The following is a 26,803-nucleotide window of genomic DNA, read 5'->3' on the forward strand; positions in this document are numbered from 1 at the left end:
TACAGCATATTGTGAGTAGGAAGAATTATATTGGGCTTCAATTTGGAGCAGTGAGTAATTCAAAGTTGAAAGAGGTAAGATAGAAAGTAACAAAATTGAAAAGCCTCCAAACTGTGTAAAATAAGTCTTGAATAAATCCTGTATCCTCTCCAGTACCCCATTTGCAGTTTTGTTGTGAGGACAGGTACCACCAGTGTATCATGATACTGATTATAAGTTTCACTCTTGAAAAATTAACTTTATGGTTATGTTACATCAGCTGTATAAGTGGAGAACACTTTCAGTTTATTAAACAAAGCTTCCAAATTTCCGTTAGCTCAGAGTGTGTTCAAGGAATTCAATTGGGAACTAGCCCCAGGAGCGGTGTTCCTGCCCCAGGGGGTGTCATGGAGTTCTGTAGGACCTATTTAATTGTCACAGTGATAGGTGGTTTGTGGGGCAGGAACCAGGCTGATAAACATCTGTGTGCCAAGCCATGCTGCAAAATAATTTCCCTGTGTCCCTCACCTTTCATCCTCCATGACTTTCTCAGATTCCATTGCATGTTCATATAAGTGCAAACTTTTTACCTATGAACACAGTTTTTTTGTTGTTGCATTGCACAGCCTTAATATATATCTAAATATACAATTTTCTATTCTAATGTCTACAGTAACCCGGTTCTTTATTTTTCGGTACCATTTGGAATGGCTTCTGGTTTTCTTACTTCTCTTAAATCCAATTTAATGTTATTATTATTTTTTATGAGCTTTTTTTTTTTTTGGCTGCACACCATGGCATGCGGGATCTTAGTTCTACCACCAGGGATCAAACCTGCACCCCCTGCGTGGAAGCATGGGGTCTTAACCACTGGACCACCAGGGAAGTCTGTTTTATGAGCTTTTTAAGAAATTTTATTTTTTTTTAATATTCTACATATAAGAGAGGTCATATGGTATTTGTCTTTCTCTTTCTGACTTATTTCACATAGCATAAGGTCCATTTATGTTGCTGCAAGTGGCAAAATTTCACTCTTTTTTAATGGCTGAATAATATTTATTCAGCTTCTTTATGCATTTGCCCGTCGACAGTAGTTTGCATATCTTGGCTATTGTCAATAAGTGTAGATTAATATCTGACTTCTTCACTGTGTCTTCTAGTGTAGTCATGTACAAGCATTTATAAATTGAAATATATATTATGTTACTATAAATTGTTTTCCTTTTATTTCTCCTTAATATTAAAGGAATATTATATTTATAATTAGTTTATATAAATATTATATTTATATAATATATAAATATATTTATTATATATTATAAATATATATTTATATTTATTATAAATATTATATTTAGTTTTCCAAATTCTGTATATATAATATAAATATATAATGTTAATTATCTATAAATTTTGTTTAAGGATAATAAAAGAGGCATCAAAAATTTATTATGGGGCTTCCCTGGTGGCGCAGTGGTTGAGAGTCTGCCTGCCGATGCAGGGGACACGAGTTCGTGCCCCGGTCCGGGAAGATCCCACATGCGGCAGAGCGGCTGGGCCCGCGAGCCATGGCCACTGAGCCTGCGCGTCCAGAGCCTGTGCTCTGCAACGAGAGAGGCCACAACAGTGAGAGGCCCGCGTACCGCAAAAAAAAAAAAAAAAAAAAAAATTTATTATGAAAAGAGATTCTGATAGTGCTGAGAACCAATGAGTTAAAATAAATAAGTGTAAATTACATGTATTTCATCATTGCACTAAATTCTTCAGTTTGTGGCAGTTGAAGGTAGGAAATTTATTATATATTCTATTTTTAGGGAGCCAACTTTTCCCTTTCCAAGGTCCATTTTTAGCTGACATGAGAAAAAAAGTGAAATGGGAGAAAAATGTTAAAAATAATGACACTACAGAATGCACTGCAGGAAAACCATGTGTGCATATATGCACATTTCACCAAAATATGCTAAAGTAGTTTTTTCCTTTTATATGTAGTGAAGGTATTGCTAGTTTAGAGTTATGCAGTGTCAGTATTTTAGATTTTTGTAAAAAGAGGCTATAAACCTTTAATACAATCAAAGAAATGTTAAAATATAACTAAAGCTTAATACTTTATTTTAATTCAGCTAGTTTTATTCATTGGTCTAGTATGTCAGGTATTGTGCTAGATTAAAAAAATATATAGTTTAGAGACTTCCCTGGTGGCGCAGTGGTTAAGAATCCACTTGCTAATGCAAGGGACACGGGTTCAAACCCTGGTCTGGGAAGATCCCACATGCTGCAGAACAACTAAGCCTGTGCGCCACAACTACTGAGCCTGCACTCTAGAGCCTGGAAACCACAACTACTGAAGCCTACGTGCCACAACTACTGAAGCCCACGCGCCTAGAGCCCATGCTCCTCAACAAGAGAAGCCACAAGAAGGAGAAGCCCGTGCACCACGATGAAGAGTAGCCCCTGCTCACCGCAACTAGAGAAAGCCTGCACTCAGCAATGAAGACCCAAAGCAGCCAAAAATAAATAAATAAAATTTAAAAATATATATATATATATATAGTTTATAGTATATTTAAAATATGTTCTACATTAGATATATAGTTTATAGTACATATAAAATACTGCAAAAGAATTTATAATACATCTGATTTGAAGACAAAACATGTTCAGTCTTGTTTACAACAGACATTTAATTATCTCCTTTTGTGTGTTAAGCACAATACAGGTACAGTTCCTAATATCACCATGTGCCAACACTACCCAATGGAAGAATCAGATATGTAAGAGACAGTTTGTAAAAATAAACAAATAAGGGCTCATAAAAAGTGCTGTGTCATATAGGAGAATGGATGAGTATGTATAGAAGGACAGAAGGGGCTGGTGAAGACTTTACCTTTCCTGATATTTCAGCGGTGTGTTGAATTATACAGAGAAATTCAGCATTTCTCAGGAGAGTATTGGGGAGCAGGGATTTGAGGCAGAGAGCCTTTGAGACTGCAAAGGCTTTTGGAGTGAAAAGAGCCCACGTGAGTGGGAGGCCCATGGTGGGTGACTTGAACATAGGGTATGGAGGGGGGCAGTGATTGAGGGGGAGATTGAAAGACAGGAGCTAGTTCTGAAAGGCCATTTGAAGGAATTTGGAATTCATCCTGAAGGCAAAGGGGAAGCCTCTGAAGGAAGCTAAGTATGATCAGATTGTGTTTTCAGAATCTAACTCATGTAGGAGGGAGGCAGATGAATTGCAAACTTGTCCACATCTGTATTCGTACTTGGCTATTTCCCTCCCGAATCAAAGGAAGTGGAGTGTCTCCTGTTGAAAGCTAATTCCTTACTTGTGCTCATGATGCTCTTCTTCTAGTCTCATTGGGTCCTTTTCTTCAGCAGTTATTCCTATCTCATATATCTTCAACTTATCTTCATTATTAACTCTTTTATCACAGGCTATAGACATGTTCAAGTCTGCAATTTTGAGAGGGAAAAAGATCCACCATGATTCTATAGTCAAACATCTTGAATTGATGCTCTACATTTATTTTCTCCATTTTTTACTGACCATTCAACCTGCGTCAAACTGCCCTTCCCACGCCATTGAAATTGCTATCATTGTATCACCAGTAACTTATTAGTTCCTAAATTCACAGCTTACTTTCATCAAAACCTTACTTGACCTCTGAGACTTCAGACGTTGTTGATACTCCCTTCTTGCAAGTCTGCCCATCTTTGATTTCCATGACATCATTCTTTCCTGGTTTCTCTTACTTCTCTGATTGCCTTTTCTCAATCTTCTACATTCTTTTCTCTTGGACTTTTTCTCTCTTATTCTACTATAAATTATATCCCCCCCTTGGAAAGTCACAATAATCCTTAGCATATTAAGAGCTCTGTAAAGTTCTACAGTAGATAACTTTGATTCAACTTGCTAACCCAATGTTTGTCAAATCTTTATGACCATGAAACCTTCATCTTCTATGAAATGCTAAAAGTCAATGGCCAATCTGAGGGATGGGAGACAGAAAAGGAGCATCAGAAAAAAAAAAAACAGGAGGGAAATGGTGTCACAAAAGCCACCAAATGAGCCAAATCATAAAATGCTATTTAATTTTATCAAAGTAGATTGGAAAGGAAAGTTCCATGGGTAGTCAAAATATCATTCAGAGCTTTCACAGGAGAAGTTCCTAGAGGTGGTGAGACTTAAGAGGGACCTTGAAGATTGGAAAGAATTTTAGTGGAGAATTTTAATGCCCACACCTCCCCTCCAAGTGAAGACTCATGTGAAAATAATAAGGAAGATTCAATTAAACATGTCTTGAAGATATAGACATGGCTCTGAGAAGGGTGTTTGTTAAAGTTTAAAGAGGAGTGGTTGACTTTGTAAGTTTATTCTAGATGAGCTTTCTCAGAACATAAATGATTATGGAACATTTCTTAAAATTACAGTGTATTGCTGAACCTCCAGAAGGAACTCCTAAGATACAAAGAACACTTGTTTTGGGCTTCCCTGGTGGTGCAGTGGTTGAGAGTCCGCCTGCCGATGCAGGGGACAGGGGTTCGTGCCCCGGTCTGGGAAGATTCCACATGCCGCGGAGCGGCTGGGCCCTGTGAGCTATGACCGCTGAGCCTGTGCGTCCGGAGCCTGTGCTCCGCAACGGGGAGAGGCCACAACAGTGAGAGGCCCGCGTATCGCAAAAAAAAAAAAAAAAAAAAAAAAAAAGAACACTTGTATTAAATTAGACACTCCAAAATTAATTTATTACTGTAATTCATTATGATGCTTGTATTAGTCAGAATTCTCCAGAGAAACAGAACCAATAGGATATGTGTGTGTACATAGATATAAATATATAGATATCTAGATTTATTTTAAGGAATTGTCTCATGCGATTAAAAAGGCAGGCAAGTCCAAAATCTGCAGAGTGGGCCAGCAGGCTGGAGACCAAGGAAGAGCCAACGCTGCAGTTCAAGTTCCAAGGGTGTCTGCTGGCATAATTCCTTCTTGCTTGAGGGAGCTCAGTCTTTTGTTCTATTCAGAACATCTACTGACTAGATGAGGCTCACCCACACTATGGAGGGCAATCTGCTTCACTCAAAGTCTACCAATTTAAATGTTAATCTCATCCAAAAACAGCCTCATGGAAACATCCAGAAAAATGTTTGACCACATATCTGGGCAATGTGGCACAGCCAAGTCAACACAAAATTAACCATCACAATGCTATTTTAAATCATACATCAAAACTTTTAAAAAGCAAGTAATTTTGTTTTAAAAGATAAAACTTCTCACCTTTGTGGTTATTAAAATCAGAATTTTTTATTAAATTTACTTTTAGGTGACAAAGATGTTTTTAAAACAAGAATGGTGATTTATGGCATTTAAAATCACGTTTAAGGCAACTACTCAGAAAGATATTTTAGGAGTTGACTCATCATTTTTAGCATCAAATATGTTTAATTTTTTGTTGCAGCATAATATGAAAATTGATTCTCCACAGTGATGCACTAAGTGTTTTTAGGTTCAAATTGGCTGCTTCAAAATTTTTCATTGTTTAATCTTGTGCATCCCATCCCTTAATTTAAAAAATTAAACATAGCTCTTTATATTCCATTTTCATTTTCTCCATAATTAAATTCATTTCCATTCATTTGGCAAATATTTATTGAGTATCTACTACACATCAAGCATGATTCTTAGCCCTTGGGCTATTGATAAAGAAATAAAGGCCCCTGCCCTCAATACATAAGTACATTATATACTATGTTAGAATGACAGGTTCAATGGAAAAAAGAGAAATCAAAGCAGGATTAAGGGAAGCAGGAGTTTGAAAGGGAAAAGGTCAGGTGCAGGTGAGATTGTGATATTAAACAGGGTCATCAGAGTAGACTTCATCAAGGAGGTATATTTTGAGAATAAACTTGAAAAAGTGAAGAATTTTGTAAACCTCTGAAGGAAGAGGCTTTCAGGGAGAGGAAATAGACAGAGCCTGGCCTGTTTTGAGGAAGAAGAAGGCCATTGTCCTTGGAGCAGAGCTCAGAGGGAAGAGTTAAGAAGGTCTGAAAGGCAATGAGGCCAAATTGTATAGAGCCATCTTGGCCAATGAAGGACTTTTACCCTTACTCTGGTGAAATAAAGAACTAATCCAAGGTGCCACGATCTGATTTAGCATTTCAAAGGATCACCTTAGTGTATGTGTTGAGATTAAATTCTGCAGGAGCAGGATAGTGTAGAAGGCCAGTCAGGAGTTTATTGCAGTGATCCAGGCAAGAGGCAGTGGTGCTCAGATCAGGTGGTAGCAATGGAATTAGTGAGAATGGACAGTTTCTGGATGCATTTTGAAGGTAGAGCTAATAGGGTTTGCTGATGAACTGGATATGGCATGGGTTTGGGGAAGTGGAATCATTAAAGATAACTGCAAGATTTTTGGCCAGAGCAACCAGAATAATCATCTGAGGTGGGGAAAGTGGAGCAGGTTCATAAATAAAGATGAGGTTTGGACGTAGTGTTTGAAATGTCTGTTAAACCTTCAAGGTTGAATAGGCATTTGGATCTGAGTCCAGAGTTCAGCAGAGACACCTAGACTGGAGCTATGTATTTGGGAGTTGTTAACATCTGGGAGTGTTTAATGCCCTGAGTTTGGTTCACATCATTCAGGAAGGACGTATAGACAGAGAAGAGGAGATGTCCCAGGATAAGATCCATGAGAAGGAAACCTAGACAAGTGTATTGTCCTGGACGTTAAGTGCAAAAAGCATATAAAGGAGAAGGGAATGATGAATTCTGTGAGATTAAGGTAGTTAGGGAAGGTGTCATCATAAATCATGTATTACAAATGACAAAACACAATCCAAAGAGGCTATAACTGTCCCAAATATGTCAAAGCAAGAATTTAAACCTAGGCCTTCCCTTCTCTAGGCAGCCACTGTAATGAAGAAGTCAAGCTAGTCATTTTAAAAAGGAAGAAAAATAGGAGTTCCCTGGTAGTCTAGTGGTTAGGATTTGGCGCTTTCACTGCCATGGCCTGGGTTCAGTCCCTGGTGGGGGAACTGAGATCCCACAAGGCAAGCTGCGCAGCCTAATTAATTAAAAGGGAAGAAAAAGTAATAACTCTAAAAATTCATTCTCTGTTTTTATAGTCCATCCTAATACATGATTACTATGGAGTCATTTATGAAACACTAAATCTGCATCAACACATTGGATAAAAAACAATGTGGAGTGAGGAGAGGGAGAGGAGAAACAAATGTTTGTAGAGATTGGACCCTTGCCAGCATCGAGGCTAAGCAATTACATACTTTAATTTAATCTTTACAACCTGTAAGGAAGGCATTGGTAGCTTCATTTTACCTAAGTGGAAACTAAGGTTTAGAAGATCGAGGCTGTAGCTTGCCCAAGGCGAAGTAACTAATCATTCATAGCAAAGGGTTTCCAACCTAGATAGATCTCATTTCCTCTCTGTCAGTTCTGACTTCCTGAAGACAAAGAATGATTCTCTTTTCATCTGGAATAAAGACTTAGGTCACATTTCTATCAGACTACCCTTTCTGCACCCATCTGGACCTTAACGTTGCTTTTTGTTTGCCTTTGGATGATATTCAGTCAAAAAGCCAACCTGTGGAAGGTGGTGTTGGTGATACAATACTATTTAGCTCTTTATCCCCATGGGTGAGAAGTCAGTTCTAATATCTCCTCATCAGAAACTTGAAATGCTGAGACTGACTCTACATAATTCAAAATATCTCGCTGATTCTGCCACAAATTCAGTCTTCATCATGCTGTACAGGATGTCAAAGCCATTTTGCTTGAATTATGTTATGGCAATTAGACTTTTTTTTTTAATTTATTTTTGACTGTGTTGGGTCTTTATTGCTGCACGCGGGCTTTCTCTAGTTGAGGAGAGCGGGGGTTACTCTTCATTGCGGTGTGCGGGCTTCTCATTGCGGTGGCTTCTCTTGTTGCAGAGCATGGGCTCCAGGCGTGCAGGCTGCAGTAGTTGTGGCATGCAGCCTCAGTAATTGTGGCTCTCGGGCTCAGTAGTTGTGGCTTGCGGGCTCTAGAGCGCAGGCTCAGTAGTTATGGCACACAGGCTTAGCTGTTCGGCGGCATGTGGGATCTTCCCGGACCAGGGCTCGAACCTGTGTCGCCTGAATTGGCAGGTGGATTCTTTAACCACTGCACCACCAGGGAAGACCCAGCAATTAGACTTTTGCATGCCGTATTTGGACACAAATACCTTTGTCCATCTTTTTAATACTTGATCTGAATAAGGGTCAAAAATTGGATCTCTAATATTCCTTTTACGACCATTCCAGGGTGTAGCTCTGTAGGCCCCACTGATTTGAATGCATGCAGATTGTCTTAGTTATGTTGAGCTGCTATCACAAAAATACCACAGATTGGGTAGCAACAGACATTTATTTCTCATGGTTCTGGAGGCTAAAAGTCCAAGATCAATGTGTTTGAAGATGCGGTGTCTGTGAGAGCCTGCTTCCTTGTTGCAGACTGATACTTTTTTGTTTTGTTTTTTAAACAGCTTTATTGAGATATAATTCACATACCATACAATTCACCCTTTTAAAGTAGATAATTCAGTGTTTTATTTTAACATATTCACAGATTTGTGCAACTGTCACCACTATCCAATTCCAAAAGATTTTCATTACTCCCAAAAGAAACCCCATACCTGTAACAGGCACTCTCCCCAGCCCTTGGCAACTACGTACTGTTTTCTGTCTCTGTGGATTTGCCTATGCTGGAAATTTCATAAAAGTGGAGTCATAATATATGGCCTTTGTGACTGGCTTCTTTCACTTATAATATTTTCAAAGTTTATCCATGTTGTGTCATGTTATCTTAACTTCATTCCTTTTCATTGCCAAATAATATGCCATTGTATGGCTAGACCTCATTTTATTTATCCATTCATCAGTTGATGGACATTTCGTTTGTTTCGACTTTTTGGATTTTACTAATAATACAGACTGCCAACTCCTCGTATCCTCACATGATGGAGAGAGAGAGAGTGCTCTCTGGGGTCCCTGCTTTTTTGTTTGTTTGTTTGTTTGTTTTTCTGTACACGGGCCTCTCACTGCTGTGGCCTCTCCTACTGCGGAGCACAGGCTCCGGACACGCAGGCTCAGCGGCCATGGCTCACGGGCCCAGCTGCTCCGCGGCATGTGGGATCTTCCCGGACTGGGGCACGAACCCGTGTCCCCTGCATCGGCAGGCGGACTCTCAACCACTGCGCCACCAGGGAAGCCCTCTGGGGTCCCTTTTATAAGGACACTAATCCCATTCATGAGGGCACGGCATCCTCAAGACCTAATCACCTCCCCCAAACCCTACCTCCTAATACCATCACATTGGGGGTTAGGATTTCAACATATTAATTTTGGGGAGACACAAACATTCAGTCCATAACACAGATGTTCATTAAATCATTTCTTTCAATTGGCTTAGTTGACTGGTCCTAAAAAATGCATTCTGGTGTTAGCTCACAGTTGGATGTGTAGGACCAGTTTTGAAATAAAAGAATGAGTCAGAGAACTGTCTTTAATAAAAGAAAGGGGAAGTTATAGTTCTTGGATTTGAGCACCCTAGAAATCAGGGTAACTAACCCTGAGCAATCTTGCCTGACAGTAGTAAAATATGACAGTTAAGCAACACCAAGCCATTGTTTCCATGTTCTGCACTTCAAAATAAATGGTTCTTGTTCCTTTGGCTTCCTGAAGATTAATCAAGGAAACATGAAGCAACAATAAACTGGGAAGCTTTCCCTTAGTTTTCAAATCTCTTCTGGAAGCATTTATGGTAATAGAATTTAATTAATAGCACATGTATGAAATGTAAGGGCTAAAGCTTTTATGAATCATCATACAGCAGGAGAGTTAAAAACTAAAATTTATTCAACTCTCATATTTTAAGAATTGAAATTTGAGAAAGAGAATACAATTTACTTGGTCATATAAAATCTTAGTGTTTTAGGGGCTTCCCTGGTGGTTCAGTGGCTAAGAATCTGCCTGCCAATGCAGGGGACATGGGTTCGAGCCCTGGTCCGGGAAGATCCCACATGTTGCGGAGCAACTAAGCCCGTGCACCACAACTACTGAGCCTGTGCTCTAGAGCCCACGAGACACAACTACTGACCCCACGTGCCACAACTACTGAAGCCCATGTGCCTAGAGCCCATGCTCCACAACAAGAGATGCCACTGCAATGAGAAACCTGTACACCACAACGAAGAGTAACCCTGCTCACCTCAACTAGAGAAAAGCCTGCTCACAGCAACAAAGACCCAACACAGCCAAAAATAAAATAAATTAATTTTTAAAAAAATTTTTTAAAAATCTTACTATTTTAAAGGTTGAACTATCAGACAGTTAGTTCAGGACCCTGGAGACCACTTTATTGTGGGTGGTCAAATTTAGAAAGCTAAGTAAACTCATTAATAAGGAGCAGTCCATAAGTGTGTGCCGGGATAGATTATTAGAGTTCTCACTAAGAAAAATTATACAAAAAAATCTTATCCTTGCAAATTTTACAAAATGTGCAAATTACTAGGCCCTCTTCACTTCACTCCCAGGCCCTTAGGAGATGTCCAGGCAAGGGAGGACCCCAAAGCTTAAGCCTTATTAAACTCAGTCTGTCTCCTGTTATGTGTCTATTCATTGTATTCTATAGATCTTCTAATTCAGAAAAAGATTGAAAACATTAGCTGTGCACTATCTTCATTTGAGAAATGCAAAGATAACTTCATTTGCAGATTATAAATTTAACAGACTGGTGATATTAGAGATCTTTTTGATACTTTTTATGCTAGTCTCTGTAAAACACAATTTGTATTCATAGCTGCATGTTCACTCTTTCAAAACATAACTTTTACTGCATTAAACGGTTGCTATTGATTCCTGAAATTCAGTCAGTAAGGTGGAGAAATAAAACTCTTGAAGTGTAAAGAAAGTTTAAAACAAACATCTATATAGAGTTGGGGATAGAGAGAGCTTAACAGATGGTAAAGAGCTGTCTTCTCACATATGTTGCTTCAGTGGATTTATAGATATCAAATGACTGTAGAATAACCATTTCATTGTCCCCTGGCCCAAACAGCCACTGAATAATCTGTGTTGTCAGTTGTTAGGACTTTCTGTGCAGATCTGCATATTGTAGAGATTCAGAACCAGAGTTCAGAATCCAGATTCAGAAGATTGGTTTTAGCTCTTTGCTCAGAGCTGATCAAACTTCTGGAGAAGTGACTAACAATACGTCTTCTCAAAAATTGTTTATTTGACAATTATATTAGTATGTTTATTGCTGCTGAGAAACGTAACTATCGAATGCTGGTGGTGGGACTTTTAATCTTGAAAAACTATATTGAAGTTTAAGAATTAGCAACTATAATTTTGCATTAAAGGGCAATGAATAATCTTAAATTAAAGCATCATCAAGTTCTCAAAGCCTGATGTACCATCTATATTTTAAGGTTGTTCCTGAGACACAACCCAGACTACAAATCAATTAGTGAAGAGAGACACTCAGGTTTATCTTCCATTTTAGTATCTTGGCCATTGTCTGTTTTGATACTTGACATCTTTAGTAACGATTTCTTATTTTACACTAACAGAGTGTTAAGGCCATTGTTTTCTGGCACCTTAATCTTAGGGAGAACGAATTAGGACATCGAATGGTTAATATCCATGCCTTACATTGAGTATGTGATTCCTATTAGCATCAGTCTGAGAGTCTGCTGGATTTGAGTTGACTGTTGTTGTCTATCTAAAATCTATAGTCAATGCCACTGGTGAACAAATTGTGTTTGGCTGAGGTTGTCACTTGGGGAGTGTCAAAGAAAGACCTCAGAATGCTCAAAGGGCTTCTTTCATGTCCTAGTGGTGAGCATCTGGTGAGAAATTCAGCTACTGATGGCTTTCTGATGCTGTTGGCCACCATTAAACATTTGAAGATGTGCTTGAAGAACATTTCTTTGAAATTTTTGAGAATTTATTTTACTGTAAGAAGTTAATTTATTTACTTCATTGCAAATATCACATGAAAAATTGAATCGTCCAGTGGTTTGGGTAACGGAAAACTGTGAAAGTTTCCCTAAATTTACTAACGCATATAGTTTTATGAAAACAACTTATACTTAGTGCCAAAGCATCATTTGTCCTTCTTGTATTCAAATGATTAAAAAATCAGAAAAGGGAAGGAGCATAAAATTTTTGTGCAGTATATAATATACAAATATACAAATATATACAAATATACAAAGTTTGTATATTTGTACAAAGTTTGTTCAAATTAATTCATTCACCATAAACATCTGTCCGTTAACACTTTCTCTGTTAAAATGGCAATTTGTTATAAACTCTCTGAATAATATTTTTACAACCCTAAAGATTGATAGTGGATGTGAAGTTGTCTGCAGAGTGCCTGAGAGTAGCATTGTTTGGTACTGATTTCTCCCAATGCCTTGCACAGATTTGAGAACGGGGGATGAGGGGGTGGGGTGGGAGGGGGTCTGTGGAGCTGGACTAAACGTATCTGTAGGTAGATTCACATCTTGGCTTCCCTGCTTTCTAGTGTTGTGACCTTGAGCAAGGTACTTAACCTCTCTCAATTGTCACATCTGTCAAATAAGGATATTAACAGAGTGGAGTCACATCTTTGTTAGATGCTAGGTTCTTAAGGGGAAAATTTATTCATTGTAAAAATCACCCTTAAATTCTTCAGGTCATCACTAACTCACCAGGACATCAGCCATGGGTAGCTCCAAAGTCAAACACATCTTTTATTCCTCCTTGCGCTTTGGTGTGGCTCCCCTTTCTCTGAACATAGGATGCCAATGTCTCATTAAGAAGAAGGGCCAGAATGGCCCGAGACTAGAAGAACGTGTCCGTCTGTGTGTCTGTCTCTCTCTCCCTTTCCCTTGCTTCCTTCCTCTCCCTCCTCCGCCCTCTCCTCTCCCTCCCCTTATTTATTATTTTTTGTTTGCGGTACGCGGGCCTCTCACTGTTGTGGCTTCTCCTGTTGCAAAGCACAGGCTCTGGACGCGCAGGCTCAGCGGCCATGGCTCACGGGCTCAGCCGCTCTGCGGCATGTGGGATCCTCCCGGACAGGGGCACGAACCCGTGTCCCCTGCATCGGCAAGCGGACTCTCAACCACTGCGCCACAAGGGAAGCCCTCTCCCTCCCCTTCTATGACCTATTATGGTTGAATGACAGATAGTGACAGAGATGAGTATATTATCTAATATATCCTAATTCCTACCTCATTAGGTTACTTTCTATCCATATAAATATTTATCTGTAATAAATACTGGATGGTATTATTGTTACTGCTAGCCCTATGGATTTTTAAAATATTTGTTACTCTAATAATTGTATATAAGTGATTAAACCACATGGTTAAGGGCTTCCCTGGTGGCGCAGTGGTTAAGAATCCACCTGCCAATGCAGGGGACATGGGTTCAAGCCCTGGTCCAGGAAGATACCACATGCTGCGGAGCAACTAAGCCCTTGCGCCACGACTACTGAGCCTGTGCTCTAGAGCCCGCGAGCCACAACTACTGAACCCGAGAGGCACAACTGCTGAGGCCGTGTGCCCCAACTACTGAAGTCTGCACACCTAGAGCCCATGTTCCACAACAAGAGAAGCCACCGCAATGAGAAGCCACTGCAATGAGAAGCCCGCGCACCGCGACAAAGAGTAGCCCCCGCTCGCCGCAACTAGAGAAAGCCCGCATGCAGCAACGAAGACCCAATGCAGCCCCCCAAAAAACAATATAAATAAATTTTTAAAAAGAAAACACATGGCTATTAATTTTTATTTTTGAAAACTTATGAAATAATTTATACCCACAGTTTTTATGACTTGCTTTTATGCACAGTATTCTCTCTAATGTACTTAAAAAAAATTTTTTATTAGAGTATAGTTGATTTACAATACTGTGTTAGTTTCAGGAGTACAGCAAAGTGAATCAGTTATACATATATGTATATACACTCTTTTTTAGATTCTTTTCCCATATAGGTCATTACAGAGTATTGAGTAGAGTTCCCTGTGGCATACAGTAGGTCCTTACTAGTTAGTTATTAGTCCTTATTTATTTTTGGCTGCATTGGGTCTTCGTTGCTGGACGCGGAATTTCTCTAGTTGTGGCGAGCAGGGGCTACTCTTTGTTGTGGTGCGCGGGCTTCTCACTGTGGTGGCTTCTCTTGTGGAGCACAGGCTCTAGGCGCGCAGGCTTCAGTAGTTGTGGCTCACGGGCTTAGTTGCTCCACGGCATGTGGGATCTTCCCAGACCAGGGCTCGAACCTGTGTCCCCTGCATTGGCAGGCAGATTCTTAACCACTGCGCCACCAGGGAAGTCCTCTCTAATGTATTTTTAAAACAAACAAAACCTCTGTAACGTATCAGTTTCTCCTAATCATGTTTTCAATGAAAAGTGTTCACTTAAATAACACTTTTATAGTAAATTTTTAAGTTGTGATAGTGTGAATACATATTTATTCTTAGTCAAACCAAATTATTTTAGACGGGTGATAGACATATAAGAACTTTCATTCTTACAGTGGGGGGGAGAAAAGAATCACAAAGGTTTTATTTGACTAGGAATTACTTGACTTGGAGATTTAGAAGTTATGGAAATAATCATCTCTTAATCTCATTTTATGAACTGCCAGTGATTTTGGAACACATCCATAGCTATGAAAGACGTTTTGTAACTAGGTTTAAAACAATTTTTGACCTTAATCAGCGGCCCTACTTGACAAGTTTTTATTTTTCTACTTAACTTACTCAAGAAAAGTGAAGAAAGAAAATCAGTTTAAGAAACCAGCCAGTAGCCTGCCAATGCAAGGGACGCAGCTCGAGCCCTGGTCTGGGAAGATCCCACATGCCACGGAGCAACTGAGCCTGTGCACCACAACTACTGAGGCCGTGTGCCACAATTACTGAAGCCCATGCACCTAGAGCCCATGCTCCGCAACAAGAGAAGCCACCTCAGTGAGAAGCCTGCACACAGCAACGAAGAGTAGCCCCTGCTCGCCGCAACTAGAGAATGCCCGTGTGCAGCAACGAAGACCCAACACAGCCAAAAATAAATAAATAAATAAATAAATATATTAAAAAAAAAAAAAGAATACGGCCAACAGATCCTATTCCTAACATCTGCTAGTGAAATACTGATACAAAACATTTTGTTTTCATAAATAGAGTTATTGGGTTCAAGTTAGAAAAATAAAACTGAATTTGAAGACTTAGGCTGGAAAACAGTAGAAATCTTATATATTTTTTTTAAGATTTAGAGCTTTCTGTTTAAATAAGTTCAACGTAAGTGACTACACTTTAAAAAATATTTTTACTTAATTAAAGGGAAACCTTGAAGTAAATGGAATTAGAGGAAGCAAGACGGCTAGGAGAAGATGCTTAAAATCATTGAAGGAAATATTCAACCTACCAAGAAATGCTATCTATTCATTAATTTAATAGTACTAAGCCCCGTTATAATTGTTTTGCCTTCATAGCTTTTGCAATTCAACCAATCCTTTCTTTTTCCTGTCTGAGACACATTTTTTTTCTATTCAAATATATACATACAAAAGTTATGAGGGAAGTAATAAAATTCCTGAAATTAACAGCTGTTATTTTCCATAGAACTTTAAAAGTGATTTTTGAAAATTAAAGAAATAATTCTCAAAGGAAGTTTTAGCAAGTAGAAAACTGGAACTGAGAAAAGGGAAGAGGGACTTCCCTGGTGGCACAGTGGTTAAGAGTCTGCCTGCCAATGCAGGGGACACGGGTTTGATCCCTGGTCCAGGAAGATCCCACATGCCACGGAGCAACTAAGCCCATGCGCCACAACTACTGAGCCTGCGTGCCACAGCTACTGAAGCCTGCATGCCTAGAACCAGTGCTCTGCAACTGCAACAAGAGAAGACACCGCGATGAGAAGCCTGTGCACCGCAACAAAGAGTAGACCCCACTCGCCACAACTAGAGAAAGCCCGCACGCAGCAACAAAGACCCAACGCAGCCAAAATTAATTAATTATTAATTTTTTTTAAAAAAGGAAAAGGGAAAGATGATTCAATCTGGTCCTAAATCTTCCAGTCTCAGATTGGACTAATGTTTGCCTCAAATGAAAGAAGGCCCAAGACTCCTAAAGAAAATAAACATTCTCAGTAGGCAATGTGGTGTTTGAAAAGTTCAAAGACATGATGTGAAGGGAACAAAGATTATCTTTTCCTATTTTGCCAACATTGTCCTCTCAACTGGTTTCTAGGGAATATGAATCTTCATTGTTTTGTCTAAAAAGTATACTAAAATAGTTCAAAAGTCATGAGAAATGCCAGTCATAATTGGAACTTCTCTGAGCACACTAATTTACACATTTCTAAAGGAGAAAAGAGACTCTTTCAAAGTGTACTTCGAAAGTTTCACAGAATAGTGGTTTAGAATCAGAATCACAGGAAAAACATTCAGCGATCATGTCATTTAAACGTGGGTGTAATGCACAAGGACCCATGAGACCCTAACTTTTCTCCAGCTCACTTAAGAGGATTCTGGCTTGGCCAGCTTAGTCTCTTCCCTTCCTCTGCTCTCTGAAAATCCAAACCCTCCTTTTGGACTCTACAAAATAAAATTGAGGCAGGAGAGGAGAAGCTGGAAAAGAAAGGCATGAGGGGCTGGTGGGGGAGCAGTTCAGAGGACTATGGGACATATTCTAGTATGTGACAAAAGTACATGGAAAAGGGAAAATAGAGTATTTTAAAAGATTTCTTGGACCCCTTCATGGTTTTTGAAATATGCAAGCAAAAGAGTTATTTTGAAATTACTCTTTGGTGGCTCCAATACCTCTCTAAGACTGAGCCAAGTGGGTTACTGCTTTATACAAATATATTTACAAGGTCAGTAAAAAGGATCAGTTCAGGCCTACATTCTTCACATAGATTGGCCAATTTCCTTAGTGAAGATGTTTGCAATTTAGAGATATGTAGAACCTGAATATTTAAACAATGTTGAACAGTTGAGCTAGACATTTGAGGTTTATAGTTTTCTGAGATTTTTAATTTCACAATTAGATCTGCTGTCCAGGCTTCCAAGAGAAGAGAGAAAGGAAAAAAGAAAAAATTATCCAGAATAGCATGTATTCTTCAGGAGTGATAGAATCCGGCACAGTGGAAGATTCATTTACATGTCAAGGTACTTATAGATAAATGATTGAAAGATAAGATGCCATGTCATATGAAGGATTTTTCTCTCCTTCACAAAAGTGTAATAAATTATTTCATAGTTAAGAAATTCTGATCTTATAGGAACTTTCCAAATCCTTGAACTCATGGTTCCTTGCCCTCTTAAGTCTATTCCTGGGTTGTCAAACCAGCCTAGCTGTAAGTCTAGAGCAGTGGTTCTCAACCAGGTAGGACTTCCCCATCTTACACTCAGGGGACATTTGGCAATATCTAGGAACATTTTTGGTTGTCATGACTTGGGGTAGGGGGGTAGGGATGCTACTGGCATCTGGTGGGTAGAAGCAGGTGATACTGCAAAGCATCCTACAATGCACAGGACAGCCTCCCACAACAAAGAATGATCTAGTCTCAAATGTCAATAGTGTCAACATTGAGAAAGCTTTATCTAGAGCTTTCCTCTGAGATTACCTTAGTGTCCTACTTCTCCAGTCATAGTCTCTTAGCTTCCACCTTCCTGTTATTCTTCTGAGCCAGTCCTTGCCTTGCTTATTACCACCAATTTCTCAACCTATGCCATCTTCATTAGACCAGTGGACTTTTCCACCAGGCACCTTTGTTAATCTGCAGTCCTTCCTCATAGTTCAGCTTGGGAGGAACGTGATGTGAGGCCCAGTATAGAACAGTAATAAACAATGTGGGCTTTGGGTATAATTTAGGTAAGTTAAAATCCCAGATCCACCACTTACTACTAATATAACCTTGGCCAAGTTTCTTAGCCTCTCAGTGCGTCAGTTTCCCCACCTGAAAAAAATGTGGATTTCATCAGGTGGGGAAACTGATAATATCGCCACCATCAGTCATCAACATCATCATCATCATATCAGATCCCATTAGGGATTTCAGTCTTATAGATCAGTGATTTTTCCAGGATTGGAAAATCATGGAACTGTTTAGGGGGATAACAAAGGTGTTCTGCTTGCATTTTTTATCAGACCTTTATTACACAAAGTTTATAATCATTATATATTATGTATATACTATGCACATATATACTATGTATATATCATGTACATACCATGTATGTACTATGTACATTTCATAGTAAATACGTTGAATGACTCATTTCTATATGATATAGGTATAGTCAGGGATAAGTTCATAAAGCAATTTATGTCCTTACATAAAGCACTAAAAATAATTAGCTTTTATTTGCAGGGGGCAATACCTGTGACAGTACTAGATCGCACATTAGGCTGAATTAAGGACATAAACTCTTGTTTAACAGTTGAGCTTGTGAGAGTGTGTTGTCTGAGGGGGCAGCAGGGGGGAGGGGCGCAAATAGATGCATGAGTTCTGCTTTGGGAAATGCTTAAAGGGCAAAACCACAATATAGAAAATGGAAAAAACGTACAGTTTGCCTGAGCTTTTCCTATTTTGATACTTTAAAACTTATGTGTTATGAATTGTGTGAAACTGTCACCAAACTTCAGGCTAGTTTTCTTTAATATGGCATCCCATTCAAACATTTGAAAATGGCCTTTTGCACTATTTTAATTATCCTGTCTGTTTTAATCTTTCAGATCATAAGGCCTATGGATTCTCTGCCTCAAAAGATCATCAAGTAGTCACAGCAATAGAGTATCAAGGTAGAGTACCTTACTGATTTTCACGGTCCATATTGTTGAAATAACTCACAGAGATGACACACGTTAGTGCCTTTCTGTTTGTCAGGAACCTCTGTCTCACTTCACGCTAACTCCCCTGCTGAAATGCTGCTCCCTGCTGTTTCCCCCTTGAGAACTCTTTCTCCACCTCCTCAGTAGAAATTTTGGACATTCCGTGAGAGACCTGATGTACAAAGAATGTCTCATTACATAAAGTATCTGCAACAAATCAAATCTAATTTGTAAAACTGGGAGAAGGAGATCTTGCAAAGTTTCCAGTCAGCTAAATTTGGTAAATGGGAATTAACACTGCAAACCCCACTCTGTATATTTAAGAGAACGTTAATATAGCCTATTGTTGGGGTATCATTTTGCTATTTATTTTAGCCTCTTAAAATATTTATAAGGGAGGAGTTGGTATTTAACAGGTGTAAAGTTTCAGTTTTGCAAGATGAAAAAGTTCCGGAGATTGCTTGCACAACAATGTGAATGTATTTAACACTACTGAACTGTACAGTAAAAATCATTAAGAAGGTAAATTTTAAGTTATGTATATTTTATCACAATTAAAATTTTTTTAAGGATCTAATAACCAAAAAGAATTATAAGCCTTTATAAATTTACTTCAAATGTTGACTATCTACTACTTCTCTGAAGGGTTTTTACCTAGAACACATTAATAATACTGGGCAACCTGAAAAATTACTGTTTCTTAAATGTGATGCTTCTTTAGACCGTAAACATTTAAGAAACTGATTTCAAATGTCTGATCCCTTTTCTTTAGGCATGTCTTAGTTTCCTGCAGTTGGAGAGAGATAGGTTTGGAGTAAAGAGAAAAAGATTTAAAAAGGGGGCCTGATGTGAGAAGAATTAAATGATCTAGTATTTAACCAGTCATGCCCGGCATAGAGTAAGTTATATGTGCTTGTTAAATAATAATATGCTATAATAAGAATCAGTGAATCAGTCATTCACTTAAATAATTATTTAGGTTATTCAGGTTCTTTGAAGTCCTACTATTTTACATGATTAAGCTAATAAAACACTCTTTATCATGACATAGCTTTAAATGGGGAGAGGTGGGAAAAAGAAATTAATGACTGGTAGTAATTTGGGACTATGGAGTACTTATAGGGAAGACAAACACGGCTGGGTGAGATGCCAAAAAGGAGACTGGAAAAGCCAATGAGTGAGCACAGTGAGAGGAAAAGATGGAGCAGGATATCCATGTGGGACAAAGGAAACAAAGTTAATTTCTCTCACTTTTTACTTTTCTGGAGGATCTTACTGTTGGGTCCAGCTGGATACCGTGGATATTCATCCCTGCCTCCCCAGGCCCTACGCCATGATATCTGAATTAGGATGCCAAGAGTATATTCTTTAGTCTTACATTACTTTAAAAAAATGTATTAAGGCGAAATTCACATAACATAAAATTCACGATGTTAAAGTGAACAATTAAGTGTCATTTATTATATCCACAGTGTTGTGTGACCACCACCTCTATCTAGTTTCAAAGCATTTCCAACACTCTAAACTAAAACCCTGTACCATTTTTATATCACTTTAAAATGTGTGTTTTATTTTTAAAATAAATCCTTCTACAGATAGGAAATAGAAAATCCTTCTATGTTTATTGCAATCAAATGTTAGTCTTATTTACTCCCAAGTAAGTATTTTCTATTTTTTTAATCTCGCCTCTGCTCCTTTTAATTAAAAATTACATTTTGATTCTATTTTATATGTGCTCCAATCATTCCAACTTGGCTTTCCATAAAGCAAAAATAAATTTCTATCTATCTTCTTCAACATTTCACTTTTAGGATATTTTATGCAGTAACTTAATTTTACTTAAAGTCTAAAATATTTTTTTTGTTTTTACTTTTTTAAATTGAAGTATAGTTGATTTACAATGTTGTGTTAATTTCTGCTGCACAGCAAAGTGACTCGGTTGGTTATGCATATGTACATTATACATTCTTTTTTATATTTTTTTCCATTACAGTTTATCCCAGGACATTGAATCTAGTTCCCTGTGCTATACCTTGTTGTAGGACCTTGTTGTCCATCCATTCTATATGTAATAATTTGTATCTACTAACCCTAATCTCGCAGTCTATCCCCCCCCACCTTCCCTTCCCCTTGGCAACCACAAGTCTGTTCTCTATGTCTGTGAGTCTGTTTCTGTTTTTTAGATAGGTTCATTTGTGTCATATTTTAGATTCCACATATAAGTGATATCATATGGTGTTTGTCTTTCTCTTTCTGACTTATTTCACTTAGTATGATAATCTCTAGCGGCATCCGTGTTGCTGCAAATGGCTTTTTCTTTTTTTTAATTTATTTATTTTATTTTTGGCGGTGTCGGGTCTTTGTTGCTGCGTGCAGGCTTTTCTCTGGTTGCAGCGAGCGGGGGCTACTCTTCGTTGCAGTGCGCGGGCTTCTCATTGCAGTGGCTTCTCTTGTTTCAGAGCACGTGGGCTTCAGTAGTTGTGGCACTTGGGTTCAGTAGTTGTGGCTCATGGGCTCCAGAGTGCAGGCTCAGTAGTTGTGGCACATAGGCTTAGTTGCTCTGCAGCATGTGGCATCTTCCCAGACCAGGGCTTGAACCCATGTCCCCTGCATTGGCGGGCAGATTCTTAACCAATGCGCTACCAGGGAAGCCCCCTGTAAATGGCTTTTTTTTTTTTTTTCATGGCTGAGTAGTTAGTATTCCACTGTATATATGTACCACCTCTTCTTTATCCATTCATCTGTCAATGGACATTTAGGTTGTTTCCATGTCTTGGCTATGGTGAATAGTGCTGCTATGAGCATAGGGGTGCATGTATCTTTTTAAATTATAGTTTTGTCGGGATATATGCCCAGGAATGGGATTGCTGGATCATATGGTAATTCTATTTTTAGTTTTCTGAGGGACCTCCATACTGCTTTCTGTAATGGCTGCACGAGCTTACATTCCCACCAACAGTGCAAGAGGGTTCCCTTTTCTCCACACCCTCTCCAGCATTTGTTATTTGTAGACATTTTAATGATGGTCATTCTGATCAGTGTGAGGTGATACCTCATTGTAGTTCTGATTTGCATTTCTCTAATGATTAACAATATTGAGCATCTTTCATGTGCCTCTTGGCCATCTGTATGTCTTCTTTGGAGAAGTGTGTATTTAGGTCTTCTGCCTATTTTTTGATTGGGTTGTTTGTTTTTTTGTTGTTGAGTTGTACTAAAATATTTTATGATTTGTGTATATGTGTGTTCCCCCCAATTCATTCAGTTTTTTGTCTCTTGTCTCTATGATTTCAAACAATTATGAATTAATTAATTCCTTCTTTTCAGTACTGCTTTTCTGTATCACCTCCCATAGTGATGCCAAAAGCAGAATGAGAGTAAAGCGAGCGCTGCTCTGCCAGGCTTGTAAGTTACATGAGCAGCCTTATGCAGAGAGCACAACCCTGAGAGAAATAAATCAGAATTTAATAGCATGCTTTTCTCCACAGAAGTAATAATTTATGGTAATTCTCCAGAACTACTTTGGTAGTATACATTCTCTTCTTGCATTATGTAAGATTTTGATGATTTTTAACTTGAGCACAGAGAATGAAATCAAACAAGAGTCAACAATACAGAATCTTAGAAAAATTAAAATTCACAGTGATTCTAGCTGTGTGATTCCTTAAAGTGATTATTTTGCTACATGTTGAACAAATGCTTTTTCCAAACAAAGAATTATCTTTTCTCAATCCAAACTGGAACAGATATTTTTGGCAATGTAATAATCATCTTAATAGAAAAACTTGGCGCATTTTTCTGTTCTAATATGCCTTGCTTTGAGAAAGTATGATTTATGTCTATATTATTTTCTTTACTGTCTCAAACACAGGAAACACTTTAGCTCAAATCTGAGTAATTTGGGGGTAGATTTATGATGGTATTAAGTATGGATTTCTACCATGCCAAGGCAAGCTTACAACTACAAGTAAGAGAAGTGCCTCATGGGTAAAAGTAATAATAACCATTTATGGAACATGGACTATATACAGAGTACCATGTGCACCCAAGTATGTAAATATATTATCTCATTTAATCTTTACCACAACTTTGCAAGATGAGTAATGTTGTTCTTGTCATTTTACAGATGTGAACACAATCACATCTTTTTTTAAAAAAGTTAAATAATTTGCTCAATATCACACATCTGGTTTATGGCAGAGGTCTAACTTCAAAGCCTGTGCCTTAAACTACTATATTATGGCATAATAATGCCGAGGGCTAGACACAGAAAATTATGCTGGCCATGAATGTTGAATTTGGGCTGAAAAGAGAGAGGAGAGTCCATGGTAGTTAGCTTCTCAGTTCACTTGGTTCTTTATCCTCAGATGTTGGCCCCATGATTCAGTAGATTTACTGTTTCTCACAGTTTTTGAGGTCAAGGTGTTCCCCTGCTTGGAACACTCCCAAAGAACCACAAGGCGAAATTCAGATTCCAGGAAATTCAAAAATTCAAATTCCCTCTTTTAAGTCTTTGGTTAATTATCACCTTCTAAATGAGGTGAACTCTGACTACTCTATTTTTTTAAAACTGCACCCCCATTCCCCAGATTCCCAAACTTCCTGTACTCTGATCTACTCTTATTTTCATAGCACTCATGACCTCTTAACGTACTATATAATTCACTTCGTGATGTTTCTTGTGTGTCTGACCCCCTGCAAATTGTAAGATCCCAAAGGGGAGGGATCTTTGTTTTGCTCACTGCTATAGCTCAAGAACAATGCCGGACACACAGTAAATACTCAATATATTTTGGACAAATTGCATAGACCATTTCTCCACATTTTATATGGTCAATGAGATTGAGGCTGGAGTGGAGTCACTTCACTTAAGAAAACCATTGGTTACATTTTAAACATAATTTCTGCAGAGGTTTTCCATAGAGTAATGAGTATAGAAATCAGGAAGAATTCACCAAAAGGAGTGTGTGTGTGTGTGTGTGTGTGTGTGTGTCCAGTTAAATATGTGAAACAATATGATTATTTGAGTGTAAATTTATTCCTAAGACCTAGGAGTGTGAGCTAAAAATGAGTGTGGGTGTGTGTTTAATTGCTGGAAACTCAACAAAATACGGGAAGGAAACCTATCTAGAGCTCAAGACTCCGGAAGGCCACCACCCATTCTCCTTAATCAACAGAACAGAGCCATGTTTCCTCAGACAAGTCCCTCGGCACACATTTGTCTGTGTAGCATAATTGTAAACATGCCTGTAAAATGATGTCTGTTTGTAACATAAAACCTTTTAAAACTAGGCATCCAAAAAAAAAAAAAAACCTAGGTATCCTTAAAAACAAATTTTGGATTATTTTTCCTTGTCTTTCTTTTCTCTATCCTACTTTCTATCTTCCATTACCTGTTATTCTATTTCTATATTTTTAGCAATGTGTGTGAAACTAAAAAAAAAATTAGAAACAACATTTTAACAGAAAAATCATAATTCTGTCACACAGAAATCATCACTGGGTTAATATTTTCATACATATTCATACAGGCTTTTTGTCCATATCTATGTGTATACTTTTAATAAAACCTGGGATAAATATTATAAGTATTGCTTTCTAATCTACCATGTCATGTAATATCCTGAATTATTTTTTTTTAACGGCATTAAGTCTGCTTAACATCAAAATCAGAGGTATGAGAAGGATTTTAACATAGTTTCTCTTCTAGTCAAAGATACTGTGTTTTTTAGGTCAAACTGTATGCATTGTGGAGGAAAAAAAGTTTCAGAAATATGAAGTTGAGGGAACTCTGCCCTGTACTCTGTAATAACCTATATGGGAAAAGAATCTGAAAAATAATGGATATATGTACATGTATACCTGAATCACTTTGCAGTACACCTGAAACTAACACAACATTGTAAATCAACTATATTCCAATATAAAATAAAAACTTAAAAAAAATATGAAGTTGACACTCCAGAGAGCTGGCTGAAACATACTTTAAAAATAGTTAGAACTAGGGCTTCCCTGGTGGCGCAGTGGTTGAGAGTCCGCCTGCCGATGCAGGGGACACGGGTTCGTGCCCCAGTCCGGGAAGATCCCACATGCTGCAGAGCAGCTGGGCCCGTGAGCCATGGCCGCTGAGCCTGCGCGTCCAGAGCCTGTGCTCCGCAACGGGAGAGGCCACAACAGAGAGAGGCCCGCGTACCGCAAAAAAAAAAAAAAAGTTAGAACTAGATATTTCCATTTGGCAACTTGAAGTAGTTGGCAGGCAAGCCCTGGGTTTTTCTTCCGTCCGTCATCTTGTGTGGACAGTTAAAGGAGGGGGCTCCTTGGGTAGTTCCAGGAATTCTTTAATGACATAACTGCAGTAAATTGCCCGTGGTAAAGTAACCTTAGTGAGCTACATTGAGGCGGTTAAACCTGATGCCAAGATGAAATCTTTGAATAATTTTTCTGGATTGAGGTGAGGGGTGGGAGTCAATGATTTATTAGGAGACCATATTGGGTGTGTATTAATGTATTTTCAGAGAAGGTTATCAAAAAAGGGATCTGAGTGAGCATGTAGCGTGTTGAGGGACCATTTGGGGTTCCATAGCATGGCCTGGGCTGGGCTAAGTGCCTTTCTTAGGCAGTAGGTGTGAAGCATCCACTATTTACCTCCATCCTGGCACTCATCACCTTGGACTGAAATTACACTGTCTTATTTGTCTCTTCTACCAGACTGTAAACTCCTTGAAGACTGAGATGGGGAAGAAAAAGATAAATAATTAATCATAGCTGCCATTTTTAAAGACTTACTATGTCCAGGCATGTGTGCTTTGCATATATTATTGTATATGAAGACTCAACAACTCTATGAGATACTATCTTATTTTACAGATGATAACTGAAGCTCAAGAACTAGGGAAAGTAGCATAGTGTCACAAAATTATTTTGCGAAATAATCATAATGCTTTCAATTCATCTTTGAATTAAGCCAACCTGTTGAGGAAATTTATGAATAAATAAATGAATGAATGGATAAAATAATAATTTAAGGATGTTAAAAATTTATTAAGTAAAATATTATTTCAGAGGGACAATTTTTTAAAAAGTATTTTTATTTATGTTCCTAGAGGTTATTTTAGCCTGTAAATACCCAAAGAAGACCATTTCCTCCAGATTGGAGTGGAAGAAACTGGGGCGCAGTGTCTCCTTTGTCTACTATCAACAGGCTCTTCAAGGTAAGATGCTGGGACTCGATAAGGTGAGAGCAAGAGAGCACCAAATACCCCAGGTCCTTTAATTAACCAATGAGGGCAGGACATGGCTGATGACTGAGAATGTGTTTCTGTAAGTGTGAGATGAAACCAATAGAGACTGAGACCCAAAACACAACAACCACAAAAACAGAGGACAGGGAACAGAAGAAGTTCACCTCCATGCATGAACTCCATGGAGGCCCTGGACCCCTCATTTCTCACTTCACTTCTAGAGGATGTAAGATGCAATTGTTCTTGCTGGCCCAGTAGATTAAACTCTTGCGGGAAAGGAAGAAAAGATGGTGTGGGGTTGGGATGGAGGGTCACTGCTCAATTGTAGTAACTTTACCCTATTTCCATATCACCATTGAGAAAGCAAGGCCATCACTGAGAAGTTTAGGGAGTTAAGACTTAGGGGAAGGTAAATACAGCTACCCTTATCCAGTGCTTTCTTTTTTACATTTTTTATTGTTATACATTTCTTTATACTCCCTATCGTTCTTGTTGAATATATAGTGAACTTTTAATTTAAAGTATTGGTAATGATAGATAAAATGCAATGGTGTCTGTGATTTAGTTCAAAATAATCCAGTGGTTAAAGGTGCAGATGTAGTAAGACAGGCGTAGCATTGATTAAAATTACAGTTGGGTGATGGTTTGTTGAGGTTCATTTTACTATACTCTCTAATTTTGTGCATGCTTAAAATTTTCCATTATAATTATTTAAAAAGTTGGAAATATAACTTA

The 26,803-nt window shown here is 38.4% G+C and overlaps 1 protein-coding gene across 4 annotated transcripts in view; it reads left to right on the forward strand.

Annotated features, from left to right (window-relative positions):
* JAM2 (junctional adhesion molecule 2) overlaps window positions 1-26,803 on the forward strand; it is a 67,738-nt gene that overhangs the window by 20,529 nt on the left and 20,406 nt on the right. For 3 of the 4 annotated variants that reach the window (XM_004264469.3, XM_049710384.1, XM_049710385.1), the window contains exons 2-3: window positions 18,735-18,800; window positions 25,931-26,038. In XM_004264469.3, coding sequence (XP_004264517.1) covers window positions 18,735-18,800; window positions 25,931-26,038 — 174 coding nt within the window. Of the gene's footprint in view, window positions 1-17,039; window positions 17,165-18,734; window positions 18,801-25,930; window positions 26,039-26,803 lie in introns of those variants that run through there. The other variant, XM_033418089.2, reaches the window with a different exon arrangement.

This window comes from Orcinus orca, chromosome 5 (genome assembly GCF_937001465.1).
Source record: "Orcinus orca chromosome 5, mOrcOrc1.1, whole genome shotgun sequence".
NCBI lineage: Eukaryota > Metazoa > Chordata > Mammalia > Artiodactyla > Delphinidae > Orcinus > Orcinus orca.